This window comes from Sprattus sprattus (genome assembly GCF_963457725.1).
Source record: "Sprattus sprattus genome assembly, chromosome: 1".
Classification (NCBI taxonomy): Eukaryota; Metazoa; Chordata; class Actinopteri; order Clupeiformes; family Clupeidae; genus Sprattus; species Sprattus sprattus.
The window spans coordinates 14,008,413-14,030,083 of NC_137920.1; the positions used below are offsets into that span (position 1 = coordinate 14,008,413).

Consider the following 21,671-nt stretch of genomic DNA (forward strand, 5'->3'; position numbering starts at 1 on the left):
AGTCCTGTGGAATTGTGGGTACTGTTCTACAGTCACCAAACTCCCTGACAGAACTGGACCTGAGCTTCAATAACCTGGGAGGTTCTGGAATTCAACTTCTCTCTGACGGACTGTCTAGTCCTCACTGCCAACTACAGACATTAAGGTTGGTCTTATATATGTCTTTATTGTCGTGAATTTCCTCATACGTTATGTAGTCCCTAACTATGATTTATACTTTTATTCTGTATGATTCATACAGTATCTCTTTGTGTCTGCTTTTCTTCACCAAAAAAATTCTAACTCAATTTTCACCTGTTAATTCTGTGTCTCTCAACCCTCTTAGAGCTTGCGATGTTTTTCCCATCCCTTCAACTCCTCAAATTATGGATAACAGATGTATGGGAAATTATGTATTTTAAGTTGAGATGCAATTACATTTAAAAAACATCATAAAAAAAATATTTAAAAAACGTGGGATATTTCTTTTTTGCTACAGTTAACCATATAAGGTAACACTTTATTTGAAGGTAGCGTCATAGTAGCGACATGACACTGTCATAACTGTGATATGACACAGTCATGAACGTGTCATAAACATTATGTCAATGTCATTAACGTTAATGACTGCTGTCATTAAGTGTCATTCGGGTTTTGTCATGACAAGTTGACATTGTTTAGGTTGTCTTGATTATGACAACTTGACATGACCAAAAGTTGTCTTTGTCATGACAACTTGACAATAAATTTGTTTGGGATGTCCCGATTATGACAACTTGACATTAATCAAAGTGACATGACCAGAAAATGTCTTTTTCATGACAACTTAACATTAGCAAAATATGCTAATATCTATTTTTGTGTTTATGACATAATGATTATTATAATTATATGTGCAAGGTTACAGACTAGTCCAACACCCAAACACTCTTATTCCTCAGCCATGCCTTTGAAATCTGTGCTGAATGTGGTTTTGCATTGTCTTGTTGAAAAAAACATGGGCATCCCCGGAAAAGATGTTGTTTTTAAGGCATCATAATGTTGCTCAAAAATGTCTATGTACTTGTCAGCATTAATGGTGCCTTCACATAAGTGTAAATTACCTTTGCAAAGGGCACTGACACAACCCTATACCATGACAGACCCTGGCATTTGGACTTGTTGCTGATGAGTTTGGATAGTCTTTTTCTTCTTTGGTCCTGAACACACGGCATCCTTTTATTCCAATTTTACACTTTTATTTACACTTCTGTGAAGGCACCATTAATGCTGAAAAGTACATAGAGATTTTTGAGCAACATATGATTAATTAAAAACCACATTCAGCACAGATTTCAAAGGCATGGCTGAGGAAGAAGAGTGTTTGGGTGTTGGACTAGTCTGTAACCTTGCACATATAATTATAATAATCATTATGTCAACTTGCCATAAACACAAAAATAGATATTAGCATATTTTGCTAATGTCAAGTTATCATGACAAAGACATTTTCTGGTCATGTCACTTTGATTAATGTCAAGTTGTCATAATAAGGACATCCCAAACAAATGTATTGTCAAGTTGTCATGACAAAGAAAACTTCTGGTCATGTCACTTTGATTAATGTCAAGTTGTCATAATAAGGACATCCCAAACAAATTTATTGTCAAGTTGTCATGACAACGAAAACTTCTGGTCATGTCACTTTGATTAATGTCAAGTTGTCATAATCAAGACAACCTAAACAATGTCAACTTGTCATGACAAAACCCGAATGACACTTAATGACAGCAGTCATTAACGTTAATGACATTGACATAATGTTTATGACACGTTCATGACTCTGTCATATCACAGTTATCGCTACTATGACGCTACCTTCAAATAAAGTGTTACCCCATATAATAACATGATAACATAACAGTGGAATGACACTTCACATCACATTTTCCTGTAAAAGTAACAGTGGACACCCTACTCTGCCAACATCACTGTATTGATGTGTAAACTTCAATTTACTGTAGCGTGGTACAAATCTATTCCCCTTCAATTAGTAATCCTTCTTACTGATGCAATGTCTAATCTCATACATTTGTTGTCAAATTCAGCAAACTGCTCCCCCAGCATCTCAAAACCCAACCCTCTCAACCCTCTTAGAGCATGTTCTATTTTTCCCATCCCTTCAACCCCTCAGATGGTGGATGATGGATGTATTGGAAATTATGTTTTTTTAAGTTGAGATGAAATATCATTTAAAAAACATTTAAAAAATATGGGGCATTTCTTTTTTTTTTTTATGCTACAGTTAACCTTACGATAACCATGACAACATAACAGTAGAGTGACTCTTCACATCACGTTTTCCTGTAAAAGTAACAGTGAACACCCTACTCTGCCAACATTAGTGTATTGAGGTGTGAACTTTTTCAATTTTCTGTAGACTGGTAAAATGGGCAACACTTTCTATGAAGCCCAGCGTTATAAGGCCCTATAAGGACTGTCGGGTAACACTTGCTATGAAGCCTGCCTTTATAAGGTCCTATAAGGACATTAATGATGACGTTTAAAAGTTGCTATAACTCATTGTAGCACTCTTTATAACTATGTTTAGCATCTCCACAATGACTCATATCCACTGCTCTGAAACGTTATGTCAGTTAATTATAAATGGTTATAATCTAAGATAAAATGATGCATTATAAATATGTGATCATAGGTTTGTGTGGGTAATCATGAATCCTATGAAGCCTGCATATATGAAGCACTATAAGAACATTCATAATACCTTTAAAAACTAGATAAGTCATTGTGGCACTCATTATAATTAAGCAATATAGCACTCGTGGGAGTGGGGTAGGTAAGGGATAATCCCACGGGTGGTGTTCGGCCGTAGCCATCGAGGCCGAAGGCCAAGTGGCGTAGGCAACAACACCCGTGGGATTATCCCTTACCTACCCCACTCCCACGAGTGCTATATTGCTTTCATAAAACAATTCTACTGTCAACAAATTAACATTTCAACACAAAGTTATTGATTAAAAATGGTTTATTTCGCCATTGTTTCTCCGCAACAAAAAATAGTTCCATTGTCAACGTCTTGGTTTGGAATTTTTAAAACTTTGAATTAACGGTTATCATCAATGCGAATGTTTCATCGCGGAGTGATTTCTTTTTAGCTGTGAAAAGTCCCGTAACTGTAGGTATGTTGACGAATAACCTATAGCATGGAACGTCTATAGTCCAATCAGAAACAGCTAAATTACGCGCTAGAACCCAATTGTTTTGTAACTATGTATATAGGTCTTCACGGCACATCATAACCACCTTTGTGATATATTTTGCAAAAGGGATAAAAGATTATTATATTGCAAGGTGCCGTTCCCTTGTGACACCAGAAATCCAAGAAAAAATAAGCAAGATGAAAACTGATGGGGACTTGCTCCTGATGGCCGTCCATTAAAATGTCATACCGTATGTCACATCAATAAGTTATCTACAGAAGGCTTGCTGTTTTTTTATTTTTAACACCCTTTTTAACACCCTTACAATGCTATGTTCTGGGCTATGTTCAGCCAGTGCTGATTTAAATAAAAGGGTTTTCATCTGTATCCTGTTGTATCCTGTTGTATTTACTGTCAGCACTATTAACAAGTTCATAATGCCTTATCTTCTCTTCTCTTCTCTTATAATAATCTTATATCTGTTTAAAACAAAATTACTCTTTTGTCACTTTACTTTAAGCTGACAAAGTACACTTATATAATCTCATATCTGTTCATAACAACAGCACCCTTTTGTCACTTTACTTAAAGCTGACAAAGTCCACTTATAAGATCTTCTAAAAGTTTATAATATTCTATATCTGTATAGCAGCCTAGTCACCATACTAATAACCATTAATGAATATGCATAATATATCACAAAGGTGGTTATGATGTGCCGTGAAGACCTATATACGTACATAGTTATAATGAGTGCCACAATGACTTAACTAGTTTTTAAAGGTATTATGAATGTTCTTATAGTGCTTCATATATGCAGGCTTCATAGGATTCATGATTACCCACACAAACCTATGATCACATATTTATAATGCACCATTTTATCTTAGATTATAACCATTTATAATTAACTGACATAACGTTTCAGAGCAGTGGATATGAGTCATTGTGGAGATGCTTAACATAGTTATAAAGAGTGCTACAATGACTTATAGCTTCTTTTAAACGTCATCATTAATGTCCTTATAGGACCTTATAAAGGCAGGCTTCATAGCAAGTGTTACCCGACAGTCACATATTTATAATGCATTATTCCGTCTTTAATTATAACCATTCATAATTAACTAATATAATGTATCATAAAGGTGATTATGAGTCATCATGAAGACATTATACGTAGTTATAAAGTAGCTATAAGTCATTGTAGCAATCGCTTTAAGTCATTATTAACCCTTTGTTGCCAGCACCTAAAATGACCGATTTAGGGTGCTTTCAATTAAAGCAGTGGTGTAAGAACAGTTTGTAACATATATTAATGTGTGATACATCATTTTAAAGCTAAAAGTATGGAGTACAACACAGCACACAGTTTTTTCATTTTTAAAATATATGTGTTTATTAAAAATAGCATTTATGCAAATTTGTATTAATTACGCGCATAAATTATGTACAATTTCTCATCTGAAGAGCAAAGTATACATTTTTATTAAAAAATGTCAACGTCAAATCAAAGCATAATCAATCAGCCATATCACTCTAAAACTTCAGCTTGATCTGAGCAAAACCTCAAATGTTACAGCCCAATATCTGGCGTCCTCCACATTATGAACATTTCAAAATTCCAGTATAATTCTGTGTGATCAAATATGGGAGATTGCGTTGCCCCACACATAGATTTGAACCTGGGTCTACAGGGTGCCAACATGCACTCTGGCTGCCATACCAATGAGCCAGGCTCCATAGTGTGGCAGTCAGAGCACTATACTCATCTGTAGTGCAGCACTCCGTCACACTGCCCTCCACTTCGGGAAGTGCACCCTTGCGCTTCATGCACATAGGCATTCCTCGCGCATCCACCAAGAGTACTTCTCCCATCAAGAGTGCCCCCCCACCCCCATACACCCACACACATGTGCTTTACCCATCTACAGGGCCCCTAACACAGGGTTCAACCTACCTGGGGGTCCCTCGTACAGTTTTACGGCCACACCTCAGATGACCTCACGGGAAGCCATCCCACATCTGACATAATTTGTAGCAAACAGAGAGCATAGTCAACTCACCTGGCCTGGCTACAGGGTGCCAAACATTCACCCTCAAAGCCCTTATGGCCATGTTACCTGTAGTAGACCCCAGTGCTTAGGATGGAAATGATAAGCTCAGAGAAGTCGGAACTTTCCTTGACCATTTCAAAGAGCGCTGCAAAGCTCTGCATCAGCCCTTTCAAAATGTGTCCATTGAAAGAGAAAGCCCAGATCTGGAATTTGTCAATATATTAAAAGGTCCAACTATCCTGGCTTGTAGGCCTCTTGGCCCTTTCCCTCTTGGTCTCACACCTCTCCCTCTCGCTGGTCTTGGGTTGGCTGGCGGATTTTCAGGAGCACCATCATCGCTGTTCTCCTCGTGGCTAATATTCCATTACCTAAGCTGAAAATCAATTCAGATCAGAAAAAGGAACAGTTCATTTTTCTATTCTTCATTTACACACACACACATATATATATATATATATACACAAGTTATTATTAATTATTGTACAGGGCTGAAATAACAAGCACACAAAACCTTGAGGTCTCAAATCAACAACGAAATATTGACAGAACTACACTAAAACCATAAGTAACAGTCACATTTTTTTCATGAATTAGGTAAGAAAAAAATCTTGAAAGTAAAAGAAATACTCCTTTATCTTTTCTTCTAAATGCCTTGTTAGTCCCTGCTTGCTTATGCCTTTCAAATGCTAAAATGTAAACCCAGTAACATGTTGTTTGCTATTAGTACCAGGTGCGTTTGCGTCAGCGGTACTTTGCAGTAAACAAAACACATGTGAATGTTCGCCCTCACAAATGTCTTATAAATCTAGCCAAATTGATAGCCGAACGCAATACTAAATACAAAGGTTTGATAAAGTTAATTATTTACTCCGAGAAACAAATGAGGAAAGATAGCATGCATTTCAGTGACTACTTGTTGGGTGTGTGTATGATGAAACGTACCTTGTGATAGAAACGCAGTCGGAGTACTTTTCTCCGGCGGTTTCTCCTTCCAATCCTCGGTAAAAATTAAAACTTTTTCTCCACTAGAAATCCATCCAGGCCCACTGTCAAAATTAGTTTCTTGGCCACTCATCATTCATTAGAAAAGCTGCTTCTTCTTGTGCTGAAAATCACTGTTTCTCTCTGAGGTGTCCCATACTCGCGGACGCCATGTTTGTTTTTTCTAACCTCAGTCACGTCACTCGCGTAGCTTGATTTGACGAGCTCTGTGGGACTAGCCAATCAATAAAATGGATTTTAAAAGCATGCAATATGATTGGATGGGTCTTGAGGTTTGTAAAAAAAAATTTTTTTTGCAACAATATGTTATTTTCTGTTGTCATGGCACCAAAACGTCATTGTTCGAATAAGAACGATATTAACACGGGGCGGCACCAAGGGGTTAAGGCCCTTATAATGTCCTTATAGGGCCTTTGTTAGGTTCCGTAGGGGGGAAAAGAGACCCAATAGCAGACCGAAATTACTGGCAAAAACTTGTGTTTATTTGTCCACAACAGGTTACCAAAAAGTGTTCAAAAATCAAAACACAAAAGATCCAAAAATGCAAATTCACAAAAAATCCAAAAATACCGAGCAGGCAGGGCAGAAGGAACAAACACAAAAAGCAAAAGACTTATCTTCCAACAGGCAGAACGGTTACACTCCAGATAACAGGTAACAGGCAGAGTCTTTCTGACAGACATAGGTGACGATCAGACATGAAACAATGGGGAGACTGAACTTAAATACAGGAGAGGAGACATGTAATTGGTGGGGAGCAAACAAGCGGCAGCGGAAACTAATCAAGACAATGAATACTGAACTGATTAACGGACAGGTGTGGTAATTGGTGACAGGGGAATCCAGGAAGTGACAGAGGGCAGGTGGGGGCGGAGTCTTAGGACAAAACAGAAAACACATGGCATAACAAAAACACAAAAAGCACATGTAAGAACAAACACAGGGAAACACAAGGCAAACAACACACACAAGAAACACGAGACAAAACAGGCAAACATAAAATAGACCGAGCAGGATCCTGACAGTACCCCCTCCCTAAGGGCCGGATTCCAGACGGCCCTTGCAAAACCTGAAAGAGTCCGCGTAGGGTGGGTGGAGGGGGTCAAGGGCAAGGCAGGTGGGCAGAAAGCTGGACACAGACCACGGGTCAGGAAGCTAGCCGGGTGGACGGCCAAAGAGCCTGGTGGATGGCCGGGTGGGTGGACAATCATGGGCAGAATGTCTGGCGGCCGACCGGACGAGCGGCCAAACAGGGGCAGAGTGTCTGGTGGCCGGCCGGATGAGGACCCCAACAGGGGCAGAGTGTCTGGTGGCCGGCCGGATGAGGACCCCAACAGGGGCAGAGTATCTGGTGGCCGGCCGGATGAGCGGTCACCCAGGGGCAGAGTATCTGGTGGCCACCCGGATGAGGACCCAAACAGGGGCAAAGTATCTGGTGGCTGGCCGGATGAGCAGCCAAACACAGGCAGAGTCTTTAGCGGCCAGCCGGGTGGATGCCCAGAATTAGGTAGGAGTCCGGGAGCCTTGTTGGAGGCGACGAGATAATGACCCACCTCCTCGACGTGGGCCTTGGAGAGCAATGCCTTGGTACCAGTGATGACTGGGGTTACCGGGCCGGTGGATGGGGTAGTCGTGGCGCCTGGACTCACTGGTTCACTAGGACTGGCGGCAACAGGGACTGGGAATGTTGCACCTGAGACAGGTGCATCCAGGAGGCTAGGGACAGGGCCGCCTGGGGTGCTTGGGCCGGGGGCGCATGGGACAGGAGCGCATGGGACGCTTGGGATGGGGACAGGAACACAGGCGCCTGGGTCACTCGGAACAGGGGCAGTCTGGGCAGCCGGGACGCTGCGGACAGGGGCAGCCGGGACGCTGCGGACAGGGGCAGCCGGGACGCTGCGGACAGGGGCAGCCGGGACGCTGCGGACAGGGGCAGTCGGGACGCTGCGGACAGGGGCAGTCGGGACACTGCGGACAGGGGCAGTCGGGGCACTGCGGACAGGGGCAGTCGGGGCACTGCGGACAGGGGCAGTCGGGGCACTGCGGACAGGGGCAGTCAAGGCACTGCGGACAGGGGCAGTCAAGGCACTGCGGACAGGGGCAGTCGAGGCACTGCGGACAGGGGCAGTCGGGGCACTGCGGACAGGGGTCAGCCGGGGAGCTGGAACTCGAAGAGGTGCAGGGGTCAGCCGGGGAGCTGGAGCTCGACGAGGTGCAGGGGTCAGCCGGGAAGCTGGAGCTCGAAGAGGTGCAGGGTTCAGCCGGGGAGCTGGAGCTTGAAGAGGAGCAGGGGTTAACTGGGGAGCTGGAGCAGGAGTCGTGTCCGCCATCTCCAGCTCATCTGTGTAGAAGAAGTGCTGATCACGCATGAAATAACCCCCACCGATCCACCCACCGGGCTCACAGTGGAGTGTAGGAACGGGGATCCGGCAGGGTGCTGGCACTGGCACTGGTGTGAGAGGTGCAGGAGGTGCTGGAGATGGAGTCTTAGGTGCGGGAGCAACGGAGGCGACAGCGGTCATCTGAGCAGGGGCGGGAGCTGTGTCCATCTCTTCCTCCTCATCCAAGTCATCCTCAGAGTCATAGGCCTCCCAGTCATCAGTACCGGCTGGCTTCTCAAAAAAGCGGTCCCCCAATATAAAGCCCCCATCGATCCACTCGCTGACATCCTCCTCAATATCATAAGGGGGTGCTGGAAGCGGAGGGGACGAGAACAGAGCTGGCGTTCTGAATGGGGTTGGCCGGATGGCCAACCGACTACCCGCAAACAGTGTGTCTCGGCTGGGCCCGGGTTCAGGAACTGGTTGTGGCGAGACCAGAGGTGGTGTTCTGAATGGGGTTGGCCGGATAGCCAACCGACTACCCTCAAACAGAGAGTCTCGGCTGGGTCCGGGTTCGGGCTCAATGACGCCGCTCTCAGACCACTCACCCTCTGAGAACTCGTCATCGGTAACCCAGTCCTCTCCACTCGCTGAATCACCGTCCCAAAAGATCTCCCACGGGAGCAGATGTATGGCCTCATTAGCTTCAAAATCAAACGGTGTGTAATACGGGTCAAACTGTGTTTGTCTGTTCTCCATCAGGTTCGGGTCCGCTGGGTCCATCTTGGTCGGATCGTCCTGTTAGGTTCCGTAGGGGGGAAAAGAGACCCAATAGCAGACCGAAATTACTGGCAAAAACTTGTGTTTATTTGTCCACAACAGGTTACCAAAAAGGGTTCTAAAATCAAAACACAAAAGATCCAAAAATGCAAATTCACAAAAAATCCAAAAATACCGAGCAGGCAGGGCAGAGGGAACAAACACAAAAAGCAAAAGACTTATCTTCCAACAGGCAGAACGGTTACACTCCAGATAACAGGTAACAGGCAGAGTCTTTCTGACAGACATAGGTGACGATCAGACATGAAACAATGGGGAGACTGAACTTAAATACAGGAGAGGAGACATGTAATTGGTGGGGAGCAAACAAGTGGCAGGAGAAACTAATCAAGACAATGAATACTGAACTGATTAACGGACAGGTGTGGTAATTGGTGACAGGGGAATCCAGGAAGTGACAGAGGGCAGGTGGGGGCGGAGTCTTAGGACAAAACAGAAAACACATGGCATAACAAAAACACAAAAAGCACATGAAAGAACAAACACAGGGAAACACAAGGCAAACAACACACACAAGAAACACGAGACAAAACAGGCAAACATAAAATAGACCGAGCAGGATCCTGACAGCCTTATAACGCTGGGCTTCGTAGAACGTGTTACCGTAAAATGGGTTCCACTTCAATAACTAATTGTTCTAACTGATTTAATGTGTAATATCACACATTTTTTGTGAAATACAGCAAAAATTAGTCCTCACTACAAAATGCAGATTTTAAGGTTCCCTTTAGACTCAACATAGTCTGTTATCATAGAGTTACTCATTTAGAGAAAAAGAGAAGGGGAATGTTTTCTTGGGACAGAAACAAATCTTTCATCGGCTCATGAAACTTAATTTTGTTGAAAATAAAAGTTAAGAGAGAGATGTAAAGTACAGTGTGAGAATATACAGCCGCGGAAAAAATTAAGAGACCACTTCAAAATTATCAGTTTCTCTGGTTTTACTATTTATTGGTATGTTTTAAAGTAAAATGTACATTTTAGTTTTATTCTATAACCTACTGGCAACATTCCTACCAAATTTCAAATAAAAATATTGTCATTTAGATCATTTATTTGCAGAAAAATGACAATTGGTCAAAATAGCAAAAAAGATGCAGTGTCTTCAGATCTCGAATAATGCAAAGAAAACAAGCTCATATTCATTTTTTAAACTACACAATACTAATGCTTACACTTAGGAAGAGTTCAGAAATCAATATTTGGTGGAATAACCTTGATTTAAAATCACAACTTTCACTTGTCTTGGCATGCTCTCCACCAGTCTTTCACATTGCCGTTGGGTGACTTTATGCTACTCCTGGCGCAAGAATTCAAGCAGCTCGGCTTCTTTTCATGGCTTGTGACCATCCATCTTCCTCTTGATCACATTTCAGAGGCTTTTTATGGGATTCAGGTCTCGAAATTGGGCTGGCCATGACAGGGTCCTGATCTGGTGGTACTCCATCCACACCTTTACTGGCCTGGTTGTGTGGCATGGAGCATTGCCCTGCTGGAAAAAACACTTCTCAGAGTTGGGGAACATTGTCAGAGCAAAAGGAAGCAAGTTTTTCTTCCTGGACAACGTTGTACTTTGCCTGGCTGAGGTTTGTAAAAGACCATAAGGATTGAAAAAGCGGACTGGAGGTTCTTCTAAGTTCGTCTTCTCTGATGAGTCTGATTTCACAGTAGGTGCAAGACTCTCTGGCTTGTAGGCCTCTCCAGGTCTCCGTCTAACCATCAGACGACCATGTGTTGGGCAAAGCTGAAAATTGGACTCATCAGAGAAGACGAACTAGAAGACCCTCCAGTCCGCTTTTTTCAATCCTTATGGTCTTTTACAAACCTCAGCCAGGCAAAGTACAACGTTGTCCCGGAAGAAAAACTTGCTTCCTTTTGCTCTGACAATGTTCCCCAACTCTGAGAAATGTTTTTTCCAGCAGGGCAATGCTCCATGCCACACAGCCAGGCCAGTAAAGGTGTGGATGGAGTACCACCAGATCAGGACCCTGTCATGGCCAGCCCAATTTCGAGACCTGAATCCCATAAAAAACCTCTGAAATGTGATCAAGAGGAAGATGGATGGTCACAAGCCATGAAAAGAAGCCGAGCTGCTTGAATTCTTGCGCCAGGAGTAGCATAAAGTCACCCAACGGCAATGTGAAAGACTGGTGGAGAGCATGCCAAGACACATGAAAGTTTGTGATTTTAAATCAAGGTTATTCCACCAAATATTGATTTCTGAACTCTTCCTAAGTGTAAGCATTAGTATTGTGTAGTTTAAAAATGAATATAAGCTTGTTTTCTTTGCATTATTCGAGATCTGAAGACACTGCATCTATTTTGCTATTTTGACCAATTGTCATTTTTCTGCAAATAAATGATCTAAATGACAATATTCTTATTTGAAATTTGGTAATAATGTTGCCAGTAGGTTATAGAATAAAACAAAAATGTACATTTTACTTTAACACATACCAATAAAAAGTAAAACCAGAGAAACTGATAATTTTGAAGTGGTCTCTTAATTTTTTCCGCGGCTGTATATTTCATAATAATTGATGTGGCAATAATGGTATCAATTTGATGAAACTTCCGTTACAAATCATGCACTGTTCTCAGATACAGAGACAGATAATGTTGTTGGTTGAACAGATAAAGATAAAGATACAGCTAATGATGTCTTTGTACATCTCTAGTGTGTAGGTATAGTGTCCACATGAATTAACTGCATAGTGGCATGAAAGGGGTTGAAGCTCTTTATATAATAGTATGTATATGGCATGTAATTTTTCATTTCAGAATAAGATTTGGACTTTTGTTATGCTGTTTTACAGGCTTGCTGAATGCACTCTCACAGACAAGTCCTGTGGAATTGTGGCTACTGTTCTACAGTCACCAAACTCCCTGACAGAGCTGGACCTGTGTAACAATGACCTGGGAGACTATGGAATTCAACTTCTCTCTAACGGACTGTCTAGTCCCAACTGCAAACTGCAGATATTAAGGTTGGTGTTATACATGTCTTTATTGTCCTTAAATTTTCACGATCAGTAATATAGATCTTAACTATGATTTATACTATTATTTTGAGCATGCTTTCGGCGCAGACGCAAGTGGCAGTCTTTTCAAGTAGTTCTGTTGTTGCGTGTCTTTTTAGCGTTTGTCCTGTTTACACTTTGCTTTTCAAAGGCACTGTGTAGATACACATATTAATCAACTGCAACAGGGCAGTCAGAACTTTGTTTACACGATGGATCAGCTGATCGGTCGAGGAATCATGCCGGCAAAGTTTACCCCATGCCGGAAGAGCTGGTGAGACCTTACCATAGAACAAGACCTGGTGCGTTGGTGAAGGCTAGGTACCTGGAGAAGCGGTGGAGGTTCAAATCAGCTATGCCTTCGTGTGTGATGGGGAATGTAAACTTGCTGGCCAACAAGACAGATGAACTGGCAGCATTGGTGGTGAACGTGAAGTTGTTCAGAGAGTGCAGCTTACTGTGCCTCACGGAAGCCAGGCTAACCAGCAACATCCCGGACCTCAACGTGGAGCTACCTGGCTTTACTACGTTGAGAGCGGACAGAGATCTTAATGCTTAGTGGCAAAGGGAAAGGTGTCAACATTAAGTGGTGCAACCCAGGGTATATGACTGTAAAAGAGACCATCTGTTGCCCAGACATCGAAGTGTTAGCCAATAGCCCCTGTCCACTAAACATGCCCAGGGAATTTTCTCACGCATTTGTTGATTGTGTTTACATCCCTCCAAGAGCTACGGTTGAAATCGCTTGTCACACCATCTACTGCGTTATCCCTGGGCTCCAAACTCAACATCCCGAGGCCTTCATTGTAATTTCAAGGGACTTTAATCATGTAACTCTGGACTCAACTCTGCCTGCTTTTCACCAGTTTGTGTCTTGCCCAACAAGAAATCACAGGACATTTGACCTAATGTATGCTAACGTGAGGGACGCATAAAAAGCCACACCACTGCTTTGAGTGTGCTTCAGGACTCTTTTGGGGAGGACAATGAAGGGGCCACACACTGCACTGCTGACTACCTGAACTTCTGTATGGACATTGTCGCTCCCACTAAAATGGTGCGCTCCTTCCCTAACAACAAGCCCTGGATAACCTGCAATGTAAAATTTCTCCTCATCATAAAAAAGAGGGCATTCATAGAGCGGGACCAGGCAGAGCGGAAGCGCATACAAGGAGAGCTGAAGGCCATGTTGAAAGAGGCAAAGGATTTATACAGAAGGAAGGTGGAGCAGAAGCTGCAGGAGAACAACAAGAGAGAGGTGTGGGATGGTATGAAAACCATCACAGGCTGCAAGAAGGGCAGCAGCACTGTTGAGGGGGATGTGGTGAGGGCAGACCATTTTTACCACTTCTACAACAGGTTTGACAACCCTGCCACTGGTGTTAATGCCTGTCTGACACCTATTACTGCACCTCCCCCACCAGCTGCTGATACCTGCTCACTGCATGCCACAACCCCCTGACCCTCTTGACCCCCGGATCCACCCCTCCCCCCTACTCTGACCACAGCCTATTTGGCCCCTCACCCACTCTCCACAGCTGCACCCCTTCCCCAGGCGACCACACAGAGTCCCCCCCCCTTCCCCCTACCATCACAGCGGATCAGGTCACAGGAGAGATGAGGAGACGGTGTCCCAGGAAAGCAGCCGGCCCTTCTGGAGTCTATCCATGCAGCTGTGGAGAGTGGGTGAGGGGCCAAATTGGCTGTGGTCAGAGTAGGGGGGAGGGATGGATCCGGGGGTCGAGAGGGTAAGGGGGTTGTAGCATGCAGTGAGCAGGTATCAAGGCATGCGCTGTGTAACTGGTTGGGCCTCTACAGCATCTCTTCAACCTGAGCTTCCAACTAGGGAAGGTCCCTGATCTGTGGAAAACATCCTGCCTCATCCCCCCTCCAAAGAAGCCACACCCAGTGAGCTTCAGGCCAGTAGCTCTAACATCACACATTTCTAAGACCCTGGAACGACTGCTACTGCACATCCTCATACCCCAGGTACCACATGCACTTGACCTGTTGCAGTTTGCCTACCAGGAGAAGGTGGGCGTGGAAGATGCCATCGTCTACCTAATGCACAGGGCACATTTTTATCTGGACAAGGTGAAAGGTTCTGTGAGAATCATGTTCTTTTATTTCTCAAGTGCCTTTAAAACCAACCAGCCCCTCCGACTGAGTGACAAGCTTTTGCAGATGTGTGTGAACGTCCACCTGTTATCCTGGATCACTGGATCACTGACTACCTGACAAAGGAGCTTGGTGGACAACTTTGTGCAGTGGTGTAGGCATAACCACCTGCAGCTGAACACCACCAAGACCAAGGAGATGGTGGTGGACTTTAGGAGGTCTCAGCCTTCTCTGCTACCAGTCTCCATCGGGGGGGTCAGTGTGGATGTGGTCAACACCTACAAATACTCAGGAGTTAATCTGGACGGTAAACTTGACTAGTCAGCCAAACAAGATGCAATCTACAAGTAGGGTCAGAGCCAGCTCTACTTCCTGAGGAGGTGAAGGTCCTTCAATGACTGCAACAAACTCCTGCGCATGTTTTAACAGTCCTTTAAAAATCCTCTTTTATGCTGTGGTGTGCTGGGGAGGCAGCTTAAAAAAGAGGCATATGGGGCGACTAGACAGGCTAGTGAGAAAGGCAGGAGCTGTAGTTGGCTCCGAACTGGACTGCCTCGCAACAGTCGAGGAGGGAAGGACCCTGAGGAGGTTGCTGACTATCTGAAGTGTTATAAGAAGTGTTTTGCAACTGCGACATTTGGTTGACAGGGCAGGTTGCAACTTGCAAAATGCCCAGGCAGTAGCCTCCTGCTTAGGTATTAAGTCTGAGAGGTACGTGGAGAGGTTCCTTGAAAAACTAAATGGAGTGTTACATTTTCAGGAGAAAAGTCTTCTAGAAGGGTATAACAAGGGAAGTATAATCTGTGATGGGAAAATTTTTTTCCCAGGCATTCTTCTTTCACCTTCAGTGCAGGAGTGTGGCCATGCTAGCCCTCTACTGGTTTTTGGAGAGCATAAACGCATGTATTTATTTTCAGTTACAGGGAAAGTCTTGTACAGGAATATAGTGAAGCTGGCAAATAGGAGAACGTTGGAAGGCAGGACGGAAAATGTTTGGAGAGATAGGCTAGGCATTGACAATAACGCCAAACCGGTTTGGGGAGTCTTATACAAGCCGCCATTGACAAAAAGAACTGGGGATCTTCAGTGGAGGATCCTACATGGGGCTATTGCGGTTAATTAGTGACAATTGTCAATTCTGTGATGGGAGCGAGAATATCCACCACTGCTTCAGGGACTGTATCGGGCTTTCCCCTTTATTTTGTATACTAAGCCTCCTGTTGTTTTCAAGGGGAACAATGTTCACGAAGCAAGGTTTTATACTTGGGTTCTCATACAATCAGATAACAGAGGTCAAAGTGTGAACTTCTTATTTGAATTGTTTGTCAGGCCAAACTAGCCATCTCCATTAGCCGCAGAAACAAGGTGATGTACATTACAGGAGATGACCTAAAAGCAGTTTTCAAGAATTTAGTTAAATCGAGAATCAGCATTTTTTTTTTATTTCTATAAGGCCATGAGTGCAATTGATATCTTCAAAGATAAATGGTATTGTGATGGTGGGCTTTGCGCGGTGAAAGAGGACAAAGTTTTCTTTGCTCCTTTTTTGAACTCTGACTTGTGTTTTCATTTTTTTGTGCTCGTGCTGCTTTCTTTACTTGTGTGTGTGTGTGTGTGTGTGTGTATGGGGGGTGGTGGTGGTGAAATAATCTGTCTGTGGTACCTTGTAACTGTTGTACAATAAGAAAGTTTGTTCAAAATAAAAACATCTCTCTCTCTCTCTCTCTCTCTCTCTCTTAGGCTTTCTGATTGTCTCATCTCAGAGAAGGGTTGTATTTGTCTGGCTTCAGCTCTTTCTTCAAACCCCTCCCACCTAAAAGAGCTGGATCTGAGCTACAATTATCCCGGTGAAACAGGACTGAAGCTGTTATCTGTTAGCCTGGAGGATCCTGTCTGTAAACTCGAGAAGCTTAAGTAAGTGTAGAAAGAAATCCCACTGTTGCACTTTTCTGCATTATTCATGTGAGATCAAATCAGTTTCTTCATACCTAGGGTAGTGATGTATTTTCAAAGATTTAAATAGCTTCTTTATCAACTTAGATGTAGGTCACTTCTTTGATACAGCGTCCAAAATTGCAAATATTCATTTAAACTGTCCCTTTTGCAAAGTGGTCCAGATAAATGATGCAAGGATTAGAGGTCAGGCAGGGAAGGTGGCAGGCAGGTAAGTGGACTCCAAAGGAATCCAGAAGTCCAAATAAATGATATGGTAGCAAAGGGACTGGTCAATGAATAGGCAGTTGGTAAAGGTAAAAACTAGTCCCAATTAGGCAAGTAATAGACAAAATAGACATAAAGAACTATATTTACTCTTCATCTTCCTGATTCCTTTGTTCCTTTGTCCTTGTTTCTCTGGTGTCAAAGGTCAAGGTCTATCTTAACCCTTCCTTCACATAATTAAACTAGGACCATTGCTCTTATGGCCATTTGAATTAGATTTATCAGATTTATCCTCTAACAGTAATAAATATTCATCTTTCTTTAAATTATCATTTAGTTCATCTAGTAACTATTAACTATTCAAAAGAAAAAAATGCCAGCTCTTATCTGTTTTAAAAGAGTATATGTGTGACCGTGTGTTTCTGTTACAGAACTGACCATGCTTCAGCAAGCAGAGCTCGACCACGTTTGCTGAGATGTAAGTCTTAATGGTTAATTCACTAACTGCATGAATTGGGATCATTCCAACAGATCGGTGCTGTGTGTTCAGTCTGTAGTCTGTCAATGGATGTGTGTGTGTGTGTTTTTGTGTGTGTGTGTGTGTGTGTGTGTGTGTGTGTGTGTGTGTGTGTGTGTGTGTGTGTCATAGCCACAGCAGTTAATGAGCCCAAGGCTTTCATTTCCAATATCTAATCATTTGGGAAGTGTTCAGCTCTTAAGAAATGTTAACACTCCTCAGAGGACAGTAAGGGGTGGGAATGCATCCAAAACCATATTTTGGGAGAGCACAAATAATGTGATGTAAATAGATTACTTCTACCCAGAATTGTACAGTACAGGGGGACACAGGGGAAATGAAAGGGAGAACACAAAAGCAAAACCGGCAAATAACTCTCAGAGTCCAAAGGCACAAAGCTCAGTAGACAAAACAAAACAAAAAGCTCAAGAGGGAACACATCCAGGGATGCAAACTCGTCACCTTTGGCCAAATTTGGCGTTTTTGATCCAAAAAAGGGGGTCCTCCAAGTATTCTGCGAATGCAAGCCGTCATGAATCTTTTTTTCAAACTTGTTCGTTTGGCCGACAAATGTTGTCATGACAGGAACGTTTTTGCTTTTGAGTCTTAGGGTCTGTTTGAAATGGAAGGTAACTGCCTTGATGCTGTAATAGACATGTGTATTACAAAACATGTCTTTCGTATTTTCGGTATTTTCAAAAAACATTTATTTCGAGCGGTAGTAGTACAGTGTCTATTTCTCTGTAACCTTTGAAGCGTGAAAAAGCTGAAGAATGCACATTTACATAAAAGACACGCCGCCAGCGGAGTTAAGCTGCTAATACGAATTATTGTGCTATGTTTGGATGGGAAAATGATGTGTGTGTGTGTGTACTGGATGTAACTGTGTGTGTGTGTGTGTGTGTGTGTGTGTGTGTCTGTCTGTCTCTGTGTCTGTGTCTGTGTCTGTGTCTGTGTCTGTGTGGTTGTGTGTGGTTGTGTGTGCTTGTGTGTGCTTGTGTGTGCTTGTGTGTGCTTGTGTGTGTGTGTGCTTGTGTGTGTGTGATTGTGTTTTTTGGTGTATTGTGTTTGAAACGTATAGAAGTGTGTGTGTGTGTGTGTGTGTGTGTGTGTGTGTGTGTGTGTGTCTTTCTTGATTTGCTGTGTTTGGAATATGTAGAGGTATTATTTTTGTGTTTGTATTTCTCTTTGTATTTGTGTGCTGTGTTTGTAGTGTGAAGTTGTGTGTGATTGTGTGTATGTTTGAAATATGTAGTGGTGTGTTTGTGTGCTGTGTTTTGTAATGTGTAGTTCTGTCTGTTTGTGCGCATGTTTTTAATGTAGTGTGTTGGTGCGTGTGTACCTCTGTGTGTGTGGGCCTCTGTGTGTGTGTGTGTGTGTATTGGTGCATGTGTGATTTTGTGATTGTGTGTATTGATGTGTTGTGTTTGAATGTGTAGTAGTGTGAGTGATTGTGTGTGTGATCGTGGGTATTGGTGTATTGTGTTTGGAACGTGTAGTTTTGTGTATGTGTTTTTAATGTAGTGTGTGTACTGGTGTGCTGTGATTGGAAAATGTAGTGGTATGTGTGTTTGTGTCTTTATGTATGGGTGTGCTGTGCTTGTAATGTGTAGTTGTGTGTGCTTTGGCGTGTAGTTGTAATATTGTGTGTGTGTGTGTGTGTGTCTGTGTATGTGTGTGTGTGTGTGTGTGTGTGTGTGTGTGTGTGTGTGTGTGTGCGCGTGCGCGTGTGTGCGTGTGTGTGTGTATGTGATTCTGTGTATTGGTGTGTTGTTTTTTGGAATGTGAAGAAGTGTGTGTGTGTGTTTGTGTGTTTGTGTGTAGGTGTGTTTTTTTTGTGTTGGTCTGCTGTGTTTGGAATGTGTCATTGTGCTTTGTGTGTGTGTGTCTGTATTTGTGTGTATTGGTGTGCTCTGTTTAGAATATGAAATAGAGTGTGTGTGTGTGTGTGTGTGTGTGTGTGTTTGTCAGCAGCAGCTGTCACTCTCCATATTCCGATGATATGCTCCTCCTCTCATCTCTCCTCTTGTCTGCAGATGCCTGTGAGCTCACACTGAACCCAAACACAGCATACAGAGAACTCTCTCTCTCTGAGGGGAACAGAAAGGTGACACGTGTGGATGAGAAGCAGCCGTATCCTGACCACCCAGAGAGATTTGACTGGTGGTCTCAGGTGTTGTGTAGAGAGGGTCTGTCTGGACGCTGCTACTGGGAGGCTGAGTGGAGTGGGGGTGAGACTGACATAGCTGTGGCGTATAAAAGCATCCAGAGGAAAGGGAGGAGTTATGACAGCATGCTGGGATGTAATGACAAGTCCTGGAGTCTGAACTACTCTCCTCACATTTACTCTGGCAGTTACTTGGTCAGGCACAATAACAAACACACTGCCATACCTGCCCCCTCCACCCGCTCCAGAAGAGTAGGAGTGTACCTGGACTGGCCGGCTGGCTCTCTGTCCTTCTACAGTGTCTCCTCTGACACACTCACCCACATGCACACGTTCCACTCCACATTCACTGAGCCCCTCTATCCTGGGTTTGGGGTTTGGCATGACTCCTCAGTGTCCCTGTGCCAGATCACATGACCTCCCCATGCTGCAGGAACACAGGGGTCACACACTCCTATTCATGCACATGTGTGATGCTGTGATGCTATGGAAATAGTGATATGTGTATTCTGTTCATACACCACTGTTTTGATGATACTATGCAAATGATGATTTGGTGTGTGTGTGTGTGTGTGTGCGCGTGGCAAAGTTTTTTTTTGTAATGTGTGTGTGTTTGTGAGTAAGGTATACCTATTGTTTAATGTGTGTGTGTTTTAGTTATTGTCTAATGTGTGTATGTGTGTTTGGTATAGTTATTGTCTAATGTGTGTTGGACAAAGTTATTGTGTATAGTTATTTTGTATTATTGTACATCACCACATAACATTCTGATCTGGTTTAACTTGGGTGGGGTGTGTAGAAGCAGTTAGGTGCACACAGAAGAGAAGGAAGCTTTGTCTTTTCCAGCATCCTCAGATGTGTGAGGCCTGTTATGTATTTAGGGTCATCTGCCCCAAGCTATTGTAGTGCCTGTGCATATTCATCTGTTAGATTAAGTTATATTTTAAGTCTGTATGTTTCTTTTGTTTCTCTGTTTTTGCACATGGATACTCAACCCCCTGGTGGTGGGTGAATACATTGCAGGCCACTGAATTTTTGTCTCCATGCTGCATTTTTGTGCCCTTGACACCCTTGACATTTAACCCTTTAACAGTATGTGTGTGTGTGAGAGGCATAGTTATTGTGTAATATATGTGTGTGTGTGTGTGTGTGTGTGTGTGTGTGTGTGTGTGTGTTTTAGGCATAGTGTAATGTGTGTATGGTTCCTGTCCTCTGTGTATCTGTTGTTCTGCACATGCAGACTGGTGAAAATGAAGAGAAGTAAGGCAGAACCTCACAGCAGTTAAGAGTGGTATTCTGGACTCACTGAAGAGTCGAGTAAATCACATGATGTTCTGCACACTGGACAACAAAAACATGCTCTTTTTTACATTTACTTTTTTTCCTACCTCATTCCACTGCTAATTGCCTACACTGGCAGAGGGGACACTAAAAATCGCTCTGACCACTTGGATAAGTCTTTTTTCAAACATTATTATTTATTACATAATTATTTCTTTGTTTTAGAATACAGATGAAATACTGTAATTAACTCGGTTTAGTGACTCTGCAGTGGCTACGATGGATTAATTATGACAGGCTGCAGGTGGGTGAGGCACCTGTTGCCTGTTATGGGTGTATGATTGTTGCTGGAGTAGGTGATAAAAGACAGTCTGAATCTGGGCGTGGAAGAACGCTTGGCAGCACTTAGAGGAGAAGCTATAACCTTCTGTGGACTATTTTGTGATCGTGTGTGAGTTTAGGGTGAGTTAGCCCCCGTCAAGGGTTAATGGCCAGTCCCCTCCCCTAGTTTAAATCAGCCATAGAGAGGCTCAGATGTGTTTGGGGTAGTGTGAATACGGGTGGTCGGGTTGTAAGTATCGACTATAAGTGTAATAAATAGTAAATGAGTATTCTGTGTTTGTGTTTGCTTAACTCCTCCTCTGATAATATAATCATATTACAATGTCTATGTCTATGTCTCAGGGTCTGTCGTGTCATTGTGTATTTTGTATTTTTTTGTGTCTACCCCTTTTTGTTTTAGAAATGGTGATGGCCACCTCCTTCATTGTTCTGTCTAGGGGTAAATTAAGATTTGTCTTGTTGTCAGGTAGCCTATGAGCATTTATGTTGACCTTTTGACTGCTGTTGTCCTCAATTTAAGGAGAGGCAAAGCAGGTATTTTTAATAGAGATTCGTACTGCTGAATGTTGTCATATCCTGCGTTTAGAGGCATAGAAGGTTACATTCCCGGAGACTGCTGATTGTTGTCCTCTGCTGATGTAGAGGCTTTGCAGGTCTCCAGGATATTTTG

The 21,671-nt window shown here is 43.1% G+C and overlaps 1 protein-coding gene across 1 annotated transcript in view; it reads left to right on the forward strand.

Moving 5' to 3' along the window:
• The window catches only part of LOC308367659 (NACHT, LRR and PYD domains-containing protein 3-like), a gene marked incomplete at both ends in the record, with an annotated part of 50,617 nt that extends 30,822 nt beyond the window's left edge, over window positions 1-19,795 (forward strand). The window contains 3 exons of the mRNA XM_080841638.1: window positions 12,213-12,383; window positions 16,275-16,425; window positions 19,256-19,795. Coding sequence (XP_080697764.1) covers window positions 12,213-12,383; window positions 16,275-16,425; window positions 19,256-19,795 — 862 coding nt within the window. The remainder of the gene's footprint in view (window positions 1-12,212; window positions 12,384-16,274; window positions 16,426-19,255) is intronic.
• Between the last annotated feature and the right edge of the window lie 1,876 nt (window positions 19,796-21,671).